General features: G+C 39.8%; 1 protein-coding gene across 2 annotated transcripts in view; it reads right to left on the bottom strand.

Annotated features, from left to right (window-relative positions):
- The window catches only part of NEK6 (NIMA related kinase 6), a 111,935-nt gene that overhangs the window by 7,548 nt on the left and 92,112 nt on the right, over nucleotides 1-12,275 (bottom strand). For both annotated transcript variants that reach the window (XM_032767574.2, XM_032767575.2), the window contains 2 exons: nucleotides 9,932-10,026; nucleotides 1,016-1,129 (listed from right to left, as the gene is read on the bottom strand). In XM_032767574.2, coding sequence (XP_032623465.1) covers nucleotides 1,016-1,129; nucleotides 9,932-10,026 — 209 coding nt within the window. The remainder of the gene's footprint in view (nucleotides 1-1,015; nucleotides 1,130-9,931; nucleotides 10,027-12,275) is intronic.

The following is a 12,275-nucleotide window of genomic DNA, read 5'->3' as shown; positions in this document are numbered from 1 at the left end:
AGCATCACCACAGTCCCCTTCTGGGGAAGAACCTTGGAACACACACGGATTGTCTGCTAGCTGTCCTGGATTTTATTTCCCCTGTACCCTGTCTCTTACTGCACAGGGCTCTGCTTCTACTGAAAAACTGGTTGGACACTCAATTACCTTAACAACTTCCTTTCAAATACTAGGCAGCTATTTCTGAAAGAAGAAATGGAGGAAAAGAACTGGCTGTTTCAGGGCAATTAACACACTTACCAGGAGACTTGGTTCCCTGTCTGATTTAGGTCCACATGAAATGGATTTGGTGGGCTTCAGTCTAGCTGACATTTTGGCCACATCGCAAAAAGTGCCACGCAACTGTCATAAAAGGTCCACTGCTGAAGAAGGGGGTAGTTGCAATTGGATTTAAGCACAATGGCAAAGGGGTGGGCATGCACAGCAGCAACTTGTGATACAGCTCGGTCCAGCCACTGCTTCCCGTCTCTTGCTTTCATAGCAATAAAATTAACCAGACGTTAAAAAGCCCCCATATGGCTCCTGCTTGGATGCTTATTGTACTAGGCTAATCACTTCCCTTCCTCCTTTTAGTATCATTTTTCCCTTGTTATACATTTAAACAAACTGAGGACTTTATAGACTAAATTTAAACACTGTTTTATGGTATGTTATTGTAGGGAGACGTGTCAGGTTTTCCCCAGGTTTTGTTGTTGTGTTTTGCTAGTGCAGGACTGCTCCAGATCAGACCGTTCCTCGTTATTGGAAACTTCCTTTTGTCCCCCATTGGGCTCTATTTACTTTGCCGGTGCTTGGATACCATAGTGAGAGGTGTTTTGGCCAGCTGTAAGCTAATCTAGGGAATCCTATCTAGACGTCCCCAATTCTTTTCAGGTGTTGGGGGGGAAGGGTCCACTTCAGATACGGCCAAAAAACACTTCCCCGTCTTCACACACACATTGCCCCACCCTGGGGTCAGTTACTTTACCTCCATGGGTCACGACTTTCCAATCTAAGCATCACATGCCCAACTTACCTTTTCAGAATAATGTTCAGCTGGAAGAGGGGGGTAGTCACATTGTTCTATCTTTTGGCAAAGAGAAAACAGATTCATTTTATCTCCATAGAAAGGACTCTGAAGAGCTGCCATCTGTAAAGAAAAATGGAAGATAGTTTTAAACTGTGAAGGGTTCAGTAGCTCCCAGTACTGCTGATTTGCAATAGCAAGTTTTGCTGTGACAGTGTACAAATGATTGATACGGTTGCTCTCTGACAGTGAAGACAAACTGAGACTGTTGCTCTTTGAGACATCAGTTTGTACACTGACAAGTACCTATTACCAGATGTACAGCATACCTGCCGTTACCTCATCAGCCCTATGCAGTGGACATAAGCAAACAAAAGCTGTGTCAGGCAGCAGCAGTCTGCAAATCATGTCGAGTCACAGAGCATCCCGTCCACATGAAAGGCACGACACTTGGTATTTGCACAGTGAAGTCAGACCTCTGCCTGTCCCCTATTCAGAAGGCTGCAACTCTGGTTTACCATGCTGCAGGGACACACACACACACACACAGAGGGCTCAGACAGCTAAACTGGTTTCCTGGTGTCCCCAAGGGGTGAGTGATAATTCTTGTAACCAAAGAAAACACCCGTGCCGAGCAGAATAGAGATTCACAGACCAAACACCTCCCACCACTTTCTTCAAATGATCAATGAACACTCATTACACTTTCCTGGTCCTCATTACACAGGAGAGACTTCTGTGTTTTTCCCCAGCACTGTAATTATTTTTTCCTAAAATGTCTTACATGTGGGACCCTGTGAATGCGGATGGGCAGCGATTCCAGATGTACACCAAAAAATTATAAATATCAATGTTTCTTAAACCAAGGAAATGAGATTTCAGTGCTGCAGGAAAATTATTGTTCTAAGCCAATTGCATGAAGTGGAATACGATAACCTATCATAAAAATTATATTTTTTTTAAAAGTAAAAGCCCTTTCGCCTTTGATGCATGTTACAGTTTCAGTCTACTTCAGTTACAATCCTGATCAGAACAGAGCATATTTGCTCTCTGTGCCTGCTAAATTTTTAGTGGACTGTTGCAAAGAGTAAATTGATGCTTTCTGGACAACATGTTGCTACCGAAAATTCAAAGTCTTATAAATATGAACATTCCACTTGATTTTTTTTAAATAAAGCAAAGCCACGTATTGTTTAGGGAAAAGGATTCTAAAAAGCTTTTGTAACCAGGCTACTGTGTCTTTTCCTTATCAGCTTATTTTTTTCATTTTAGTTTCTTTGATTCATGAGCCCCATATCTCAATTTATTCAAACATACTTTTTTTCATGGAGATAAATGGAAGATTCAAGCAGCCAGGATAACACAATGGAGGGTTTTTGAGGAGCTAAGATACACACATGATGTTTGGAGAGTATATATATATATAAAATGTAATTAGGTCTCAAAAAAGAAATTGCATCTTTGTGGGAGGAAATCACTTATGCTGCAAGTCCTTAACTCAGAGCTCTAAATGAACTTTAAATGCTGAGCCCCAGAACAGCAGCCATGAAGAGACATGTGTTTGTGCACTTACAAAATATGGCATGAATAAATAATGCCTATTTAAAGTAAATGTGAGTTCAGTACCTTTTTGCTCTCTCTCTCAAACCACAGTTCAAAAACAACAAGCCCACAATCCAGAGTACGTTCTAGCAATGTCAGGTACAGGCCCAGGACTGTTCACCGTTACAACTGTCTCCAGGAACAGGAACAAATGAAATTTGCTATTTACATATTAGGGAAACAATAGCACTAAGAAGAATTGTTTTCAAAGGGAAAACCATGAGCTGCAGAGAGGCTCAGTAAGCAAGAGGCATGTCACCTCAGCATGCAGCCCACACGGTGCCCCATCTGCTTATTACTCCATAACGTTGTTCAAGTGCTTCCTGTCACTCTCACTAACTGTCACATGCTACACCACACAGCAGAGTAATACCTCCTTCTAATGAAGCGCTATTGGATAATTGTTGATATTATCTACTCTGTTTAGAAGACCTTTTAAAACATTTTGCCGCAAGCTGCATCAAAACGGCAAGCTTTTCATATTAACACTGGCTGAAGTTGATGCTTCTCGCTATGGTTTTAATAAGGGGCTATTTGATAATTGTTAGTCTTTTGCTCATTATCATGCACTGTGAAAGCTATCCAAAGAATATCATCTTGTTGCTGACACACACAGCAAGCTCCCAGAAGTACTTAAAAACAAAAAAAACAAAAAAATCAACTCAAGACACTCTGCTGTGAAATTCTATAGTTTAGATACATACATTTACAGATTATTAGTGATTGGAGGCCAGAGGTGCAGCACATGAATTATATCAGGTTTTGAAGACATTGCTTTTGGTCTTGCTCTGTGCAGTTGTTAGATGGTTTTTAACTCACTCAAACCTCACCAATACACAAAGCAGAGCATTCTCGCAACAAAACTGGTGGACTCACTCCACTTCCAGCAAAGTTTTGTTTTGTTTCGTTTTTGTTTTGTTTAAAAACAGCAGGATTCTGCAGTGCATTTTACTAAGGGAGTTCACTAATATATAAAATATGTCCCATGTATTAGCAGAGCAGGACAAATAATTAAAATTAAAGTATACTTGGGAAAATAAAAAGACTAAGTACATTTTGTGGGACTGTAGCCACAATTTTTATTGGTGCATCACTCACTAATTTGCCAGATATGAATGGGAAAGAGTTCCATTGTCAACTTAGAGAAACAGTGATACATTTTCAAGTTTAAATCTATTTCAGGTAGTTCTTACACTGTCATATGTCAGATGTCCAAACATGCTTACATATGGCAACTCAGGTGGGATGTTCAAGGTACCTAAAATTACTCTGAAATTCAATTAAGTGTTAGGTGCCCAGTTCCCTCAAGCTCCTTTGAAAATCCCAGCTTCACTTTTCTGTAGATTTCCAGCTGTAGCTACTTTGTGTAAGGTAGTTAGGAATGTTTGCAGAACTGAATTTCACAGTACCAATGAAATCTAACATGATGTCCCCCTGTAGCAGCCAGCTAGCTATGCCTAGTGAACAGACAGCAAACGCAGGCTGGGAGAACGTAAGAGGTGTACATGATGCACATAGGTAAGAATTGTTAGTCAGTGTCTATTTTGTATGTTTTTGTGGTTCGGAGTTTCACAAATTATCAGTATACACTGTATAATCTTAAATGTCATCAGTGATAAACAGTATCTTCAAAGAGCAAACTGGCACTAGTAATTTAAAATAAAAAAAGAGCATAGATTCCATGGTTCCTCTGAGTTACGGTGGTGATCTGTGTGTTACAAACACAAAGCAGAGTCAGGAAAACGCTAGCCAAAAGCATACAAGATAGGTCTCCTAGAGTTCAATAGAGTGTCAATATTTCCTGGAAATCTGAAGATCTTTCAATTACAATTAAAATCCCTGTCCATAGCTCCTTAAATAGTCATATGCAAAGTAAAACAAAAAATGAGCACAACGCTCGTGTTTTTTTCAAGACTGGCAAATAGAAAATTAAAACCGAAAAAGAAGATGCCTTATAAATTCTGACTAAAACAGCCAAGAATGTGAGCTGGAGGACTGTGAGTGCAGGCATTCCAAATGTACTGCTAACAACAGTTTGTGATGCCACATTTGGGTTTGCTTTTGACATTTTGGTTAGAACAATTACAGCAGAATGGCCGGATCTCCATTTAAAATTGACCACCACACCGCATGACTGGTTTAAAAAATATGAAATCCTGTTAGTGTTTAAATTTATCATCTTGTTAAAAGTGCTAAAGCCATCGCTTGCGGCTACATTCTGAAAACTGAGAACTTATTTTTATCCCTCTGAAGTTATCTGGATGACAGATTTCCAAGGGAAGTGGGGAATGAAGACACCTCCCACTATTTTGATAAGATTTAATAAAAATCAATGTGCGATTTTAAATGTCACAGTCAGATGGTACTATATGACATAACACCACCCTCCCCCAGTATTACTCAAGTGAATTCCTACTGACATGCACGTCTCTGAAGGTAATTTGTACATTAAATCTCTCGAGTTTATCTCCAAAATAAAGTCTGAAAAGAGATATCAGAAGTGATTCATAACCAGCCAAACATTATTTTTTTTCCACTTTTTAGCCCAATGAGAAAAAAAAAAAGTTTTTTATTACAAGAAATTGGCATGACTAAAATAAAGATCCTTCAAAGAGATTATAGATTTGATTTTTCACATAATCTAAACAAAGTTTAAAATGTCTAAAAAGAATTAACTTTTTATTCACTGAAATCAAATGGTAACTGGCCAATATTTCTTGCAGTGTCAAAATATCAGACCTTGTCCACAACTTATGGGTTTCCTATGTAGACAGCAAATACAAAAATGCTTTTCAAGCCACATCTTGCACACACGATTATACTATTACCACCACAACAGCATATTTATTTTACCAAGTAAGCTAGCATGCTAGGACGCTTAGACTACTATGCCATGAGAGGACACTATTGTGCAGCAAAACTATATCTTAGCATAAGGCTAAATACATCTCTCCAAACAAAATTCAAGATCTTCTCTACAACAGAACTTGTACCTAGGAACAAACTTTAAGCAGTCTGATTGAGAACTCAGTTTGAACACTGATCAGTGATGGGGTAACAGCATTTAACTTGGGTTACTGTCAATATTGTTCTTGTCACCGGTAGGGCTAATGGTAAAAATAAAAGGCAGCAAAGCTTCAACTGAGCAATGCCTTTACTGGAAATCTCAGTTTCACGTCAAATCTGAACAATTCCAGCTATATTTAATGTAAATAAATAATTAAATTCTTAAAAGCCCAAGTTTCCTTCACAATAAACCTATAAAGAGTAGTCTCTGGGATGCATTTCAGGTGATGGAAACACCATACACACCTTTTAGATACCGCTACACTTGATAGTTCCATTGTGTATGTTACTAGAATCTTTAGATACTAAAGTTCCATGCATGTAAAGCAGTGGGCTTTTTTAATTGGTTTGTAGATTCATTGGCTATAAGTCCAGAAGGGACCAGTGCGTTCATCTGGTGTGATCTCCTGCACAACATGGCCATAGGATGTCCCTGAATTAATTTCTCTTTGAACTAAAGCTCATCTTGTAGAAAAACATCTAAATCTTGATTTCAAAATTTCCAGTGAAATCCACCACAACTTCTGATAAGTTGTTCCTATAGTTAATCACCCTCTGTTAAAATATGTTGCTGCTGTTGCTTTAGGACTCTGAATAAATTCCAAGTCATTTGTATTCCTTTCCTAGAGGTCACATGAATTTTAAGCATGGACCCAGGAACATTTCACTCAACTGGAGTACATTTCCACAATTGTTAATGAGAGCCTTGAATCGAGTTGCTGCTTTCCTCCTTTTCCAGTACGAGGCTATCTCACACTGATGTTAGCACCTAAGTTGCCTCTAAGCTGTGCAGCCGTGCAGCAATCTATTAAGTGCCGCACAGGCACTCAGGGCTGAGGCGAGGAAAGGCGCTTCTCCCTGCCAGCCCCAGCCCCAGCCTCAGCCCCAGCCCAGGGGAAGAGGTGCCCCTGCCCCGGCCCCAACTTAGCCCCAGCCCTGCTGCGGCCAGGGGAGAGGTGCCTATCCCATGGCCCCAGCCCTGGAGCTGCCGCAGCAGGGATAGACACCTCTCCCCTGCAGCCCAGATGCTAATGTGAGGAGTCCTCTCTCCTTGCTGTAGCCCCAGGGAAGTCTGCACTCCAAGCCCTTCATCCCCAGCCCCACCCCAGAGCCCGCTCCCCCTAGCCGGAGACCTAACTCCCCGCCAACCCTCAGCCCCACCCCACAGTCTGCACTCCCAGCCGAAGCCCTCTCCCCTATACCCCAACCCTGAGCCCACCCCGCCACATGAATTTTGTTATGTGCACCAATATAAAGATGATGTGTCACACACGACCTCCATATTGGTGCACATAACAAAATTCATTCCGCACATGCATGGGAAACATTAGAGGGAACACTGGTTAGCACAGCTTTTTTATTAGGCTAAAAGCCCTCTTTCCCATGTGGCCACATTGCCCTGAGTAGGCAGCATGCTCAGGTCAGCTTTTGACACATCTTAAACAAATGCTAACACGCACCTATTTTCTCATTGCTAAATAGATATTGAAATGGTGCGATTAGCCAATCTGCAGGATTTTCCAGCTCTGAAAAGAAATGGTTTCTTTTAGTGAGCTTGTGCTGTTTTAAAGCTCCACTTTATTGATTGACTGAAGAACACTTTCTCCCTCTATACAAATATTAGTTTCCCAACTGCTTTTCTTGTATGGCTGTGGCACAGATTCCAAGGTAATATCTCCTTTAGGACCTCTGGTCTGCACTGTACAAACCCCAGTTGAAAGGCACTATTCATAACGATTTTAGAGGCAAAATGGCTCTGCCAGATTTGCTTCCACCTTTCTGGCAGCCGTTTCTAACTTTTTAATCAACTTCCCTCAGCCCCACATGCTATCTTACAAGGTCCTGCTTCACCATACTGTGGATGAGAAGACACAGAGAGGGACCAAAAACTGGCAGGACAATTTGTGAGAGAGGAGCAGCCAAGGAAATTACCTTCTACATTATCTGCTTCCTGGTCGTCAACAACAGATCAGCCAGAATGTTTTTGTCTGTGGCTAGCATTATTATTGGCAAAGGTCTGGCAATTCCCCATTGACCATGGTGTACAGCATCAGACCCGTGTGTCCCCTTAGCCCACCCCTCTAATCCCCAATGGAATTTCACACACAAGTCACTGTTATGATACACTACTATCATCTCTGTCCAACCAAATCTACTTTCAGCAGGTCCAGCAGCTCATTGCTTAGAGACCACCAAGACCAGTCCTTGGCCTTTACATTCATTGCAGCCGTTCACTGCATTTGTACTAAATCCAGCCTTACTGTTTTTCCATTAACTTAACTCTGTGGCATGTCTCCTGACCAGGGCAGCAGGTAAACATGCATTAGCTGCTGTCTAAGGAGCATCTGCGTTTTCTTTACCATGGAAAGAACCACTTCAGGTGGGTATGAGTCAGTGTTTAGATACCCATATGACAGGCACCTAAAAACCAATATGCAGATCAATTTGGCCCAGAATGTTTTTAGGAACAAATACCAAAGCAGACGCCGTTGGAGTTCTCACATGTAAGGCCACGTCTAGACTACGCGCCGGATTGGCGCATTAAAATCGATTGCTCGGGGATCGAAATATCGCGTCTGGTCTGGACGCGATATCTCGATCCCAGAGCGTGCTTAGATCGATTCCGGAACTCCAGCTAGACGACCGGACTTCTGGATTCAACACAGCGAGCCGCGCGGATCGATCCTGCGCGATGAAGAGGGGTGAGTAAATCGATTTTAGATATTCGATTTCAGCTACGCTATTCTCGTAGCTGAAATTGCGTATCTAAAATCGATTTAATCTCGTAGTGTAGACCTGGCCTAAGACACACAGAGCTGTTAAAACTCAAGCAGCGCTACGCTACTCCCAATGGATGCTTAATCCCTCTAGCAGGATTTTATTGATTTACTTCATTGGCTTCCCAGCACTGATATTTCTCCCTCTAGATACAAACCACACAGCACTTTCACATTCTGCAAACAAATAAATCAGCACCTATTGAACTGTATGACTCAGGCTTGGTAATATACTAATGACAGGAAATTACCTTGTTAAACAAGCATTTAGCTACTAGATGAGTATATTCTTCCCAGCAGTAAACAAACAGTAACAAACACTTAACTCTTGTGGGGAAGAGTGCTCCCTAGTTTGCTTTTAAGATAAAATTATCTTTAAGAAAAAGTAGCTGTAAAGAGTTTGCCTAGTTTATGCAGAAACCTAGCTAGTTGTTGTAGTGTCTGATCACTTTATGCCAGGCACTTGTATTTTGATTTTTTTCATGATTGTGAAAAGTTGCAATGACGAACATTATTTCATTTTGACAATCCTTTAATTAAGCAGGAAAAAATAACCAAAATACTTAAGCATCCAAAGCTTTGAAGTGGCCCTGGGTCATACTCAATTAAAGTTTAACGTTATAGTGGGCTCTTAACTGAAATTTTTGGGGGGAAAAAGTTGTACCACACACTTTCTAAATTTTGTCTACCCTCACTTGAACCCAAAGCTGTTTCATACATTTATAATGTAACCTTGCTATTTGTTTAAATGAATAAAAAAATTATGGATCTCAAATACCATCAATTGATCATTTTTCTGAACACTTGAAAAATCTAATAGCATAGTGTTCTTACAAAATCATAGTATCAAGAGTAACTTTCTCCTCACACTTAATATATCTAGTACATAGTACACACTAAGTATGTAAAACTGCATGTAGTTCACACTAAGAATCTCTGCTTTGAAAAACTATATTCTTACATGGTTTTGCATGGCTTTAAACACTTAAAAGAAATCTAACTAAATCCTCTCAGTGGGAACAGTAAATTCATTCAAAAAAAAATCACAGTAGTTTTCTTCATCAACAGCTCTGGAAAGAAAGTATTTCAACTCTTCAGAACGCATTGCTCTTTACACTAAATAACATTAAAATGACAAGTTCTGTCTTTAAAACAAACCTAGTATTTAGGAAAGAGTTCTAAATACGCTCTTCCAATAATTGGCCATCTTATAGGAGTAAAGAATCAGACAAATTGGCTTGCTGCTATCTGTATCTCCAACATTTACTGTGATTCACTAAACCAGCTTTGAATAAAATCTGTTTAATATCTTTTTTTTAAAAAAAATACTCAAAAAGAACTCAAGATAACTAAGATTTTATAGGGTTTCACAGGAATCGGATGTAAACAGGATTGAGTTAAACTGTTTACTTCAATTCATTCCTGTTTTCTTTTATTATGTGCTTGTTTATGCAAAGATGAAAAAGTTAGAGATGCTTACCTCATACAATAAACAGCCCAAAGACCAGATATCAGATTTAAAGTTATAGCCATTTTCATGTATTCTTTCTGGGGACATATAGTATGGAGTTCCCACTGTAACAAAGCAAGCAAAAAAAAAAAACAAAACAAAACAAAACAGAAATTATCTTTCTAAAGAGCAACAGAGTTTGATCTATATGAAGTACAGATGTTTATCTTTGTGAAGAGCAATGGCTCTAGCAAAGTTGGCAAACCACACATTGGAGATAGTTTGTACAATTATGAAATAAGCAATGGTTTCAAAAGACTATGGACGAAATATTCTTTTTTAGAACCATAATAAGGTCAAAAAAGTCAGATAAAGAACAGACAGGCATTACTGTGATCATTTTATGTTTTTTGAACTTTGAGGAAAACAATCTTCTTTTCTACACTTCTGGGCACTTTTGGAATGTGTTGCTTATACAGAACAATGGTAAATGATCGCTCTCCACTTGGTTCATTCAATGGCACATGAAGCCGCAAGTTCGATGTCACGAACATTCACTACTAAAACAGGAATCCTGTGACAGGATATCAATTGAATATGTTCACTTGACACACACTGAACCACTGCCTGACAGACCAGCTCCAAATATGATAAAAGATACCTTTCCTCTAACGAGCTCTTTGAGATCTCAAGAGACCATTTGCTGCAGTGGAGAAACAGCAGTAATAAAGCAGGCATTCAAAAACTTCTTTGAAAGAGCCAGGATGATCTATGAAATTTCAGAATTAAAAACTCTTTTGCAGTTCTCCATCATATTAGGAGCTATGAGCTTTCAACTCTGTTTCCAAAGTTTGTATTTTTTAAAGATAAACTTGCCAGGGCATCTTTGGACAGGAATTTGAAATAATTACTAATAAAACCCTTGTACCAGTGAAACTCATTTTTATCCCAAATCAACTTAGTGGGACTGAAAATACAAGATACCCTGGTATCATCAGTTACATCCAATAATCCTCGGACACTCTATTTATAAAAAACATCCAGGGTTCAGTTACTATCTTTTTTATTTTCTCTGCTTGTCAAACCCTCTTTTACTTGTTCTTTTTCTGATCTTGGCATTCCTATTTAACCTTCTACTAATGACCTTAAAGTGACAAATGTTAAATTGCCTCTCATGTTAAATCCACAATTTCTTTATTCAAAACTCTGGCTGCAAATAAATTGTAGGCTTTTGAGCAGGTGTAAGTCAATGGGCCTTTCAGGTGCTAGGCCATGCAAAATTAAACCGAAACAAGGTCTACAAGTGAGTGCGAACATTGGAAATGGAAGGAGTGGAAATGAATTATAACAAGTACTAGTAGCTCAAAGCCCATGCTGTCACATACACGGGCTATATCATCTCAGCGTTCTCCCTTATACAACCAATGAAACTGTTGCATTCAAAATAGCTGTAGTGGGTGATGGCTGATTGAGTTACCTCTGATATCACAATAGTCTGGACTCTTGACATAGATACGTCACTATAACTGAAGGCCTTGCTGTCCCACGGGTGTACTATAATTCATAAAATCAAAATGGCTGAGAACTTTAAAAACTGGATGGTAACACACTGCAAATCTCCTTGAGGACTGAACCTGGTAACATTCTAAACAAAAAGAGTTCTCAGCCATGCTTGTAGCTTATTCCATCAGTTCACACTGACTCAGACATTCTAGGCTGCTGAGTGACAATCCTGGATTCTTATTGCACAGATTTTAGTGTGAAGTGCCTTCCTCCTCAACCTTGGAGCATTAATGAAACAAGCTGGGACACATGGTAACTAGTTATTCTAGGTACGGACCAATTACAATCTCTCACATATTTTCAGTTATTGAAATAGCCAATGCATTTCACAAGCCCATAATCTCTAGCTCACATCTTCTATTACTTTCATAACTCACCTGGTTCCCAGGAAGTAACATCTTCCTAATTAGGTGATCATATCTACTTATATTTTGAGTTTGTAAAAACCTTCCCTTGGGCAATTTAGGCCAAATTCATACCTGATTAATTTCACTGCCTTCAATTTGGCCCTGTAAATACAGACTCGCTCCATCAGCCAAGTAATCAGTTTCCAAATAATCTGATTTTGTAAAACTTGCACGTCCTACAACATGAATGGGCGATTTCCTATCATGGGCAAAAGGGGTTTTCATTCACCCCTCGTCCTGTGTGAGGGAACATGGGGCAATCCAGATGTGTGTCTTTCACTAACCCTTCTCTAGCAGAAGCATGGCTACATAGGCATACAGATGCCATGGTCATCCATGGTGAACTCCTAAGGGCACAAATGGGAGAAGTCTGAGTCTTTGGTGCTGAAGGCTCCAGGGTGGAT

The sequence above is a fragment of the Chelonoidis abingdonii genome, chromosome 24 (assembly GCF_003597395.2).
Source record: "Chelonoidis abingdonii isolate Lonesome George chromosome 24, CheloAbing_2.0, whole genome shotgun sequence".
Taxonomy (NCBI): Eukaryota; Metazoa; Chordata; order Testudines; family Testudinidae; genus Chelonoidis; species Chelonoidis abingdonii.
This window is presented reverse-complemented; position numbering and strand designations above follow the sequence as displayed.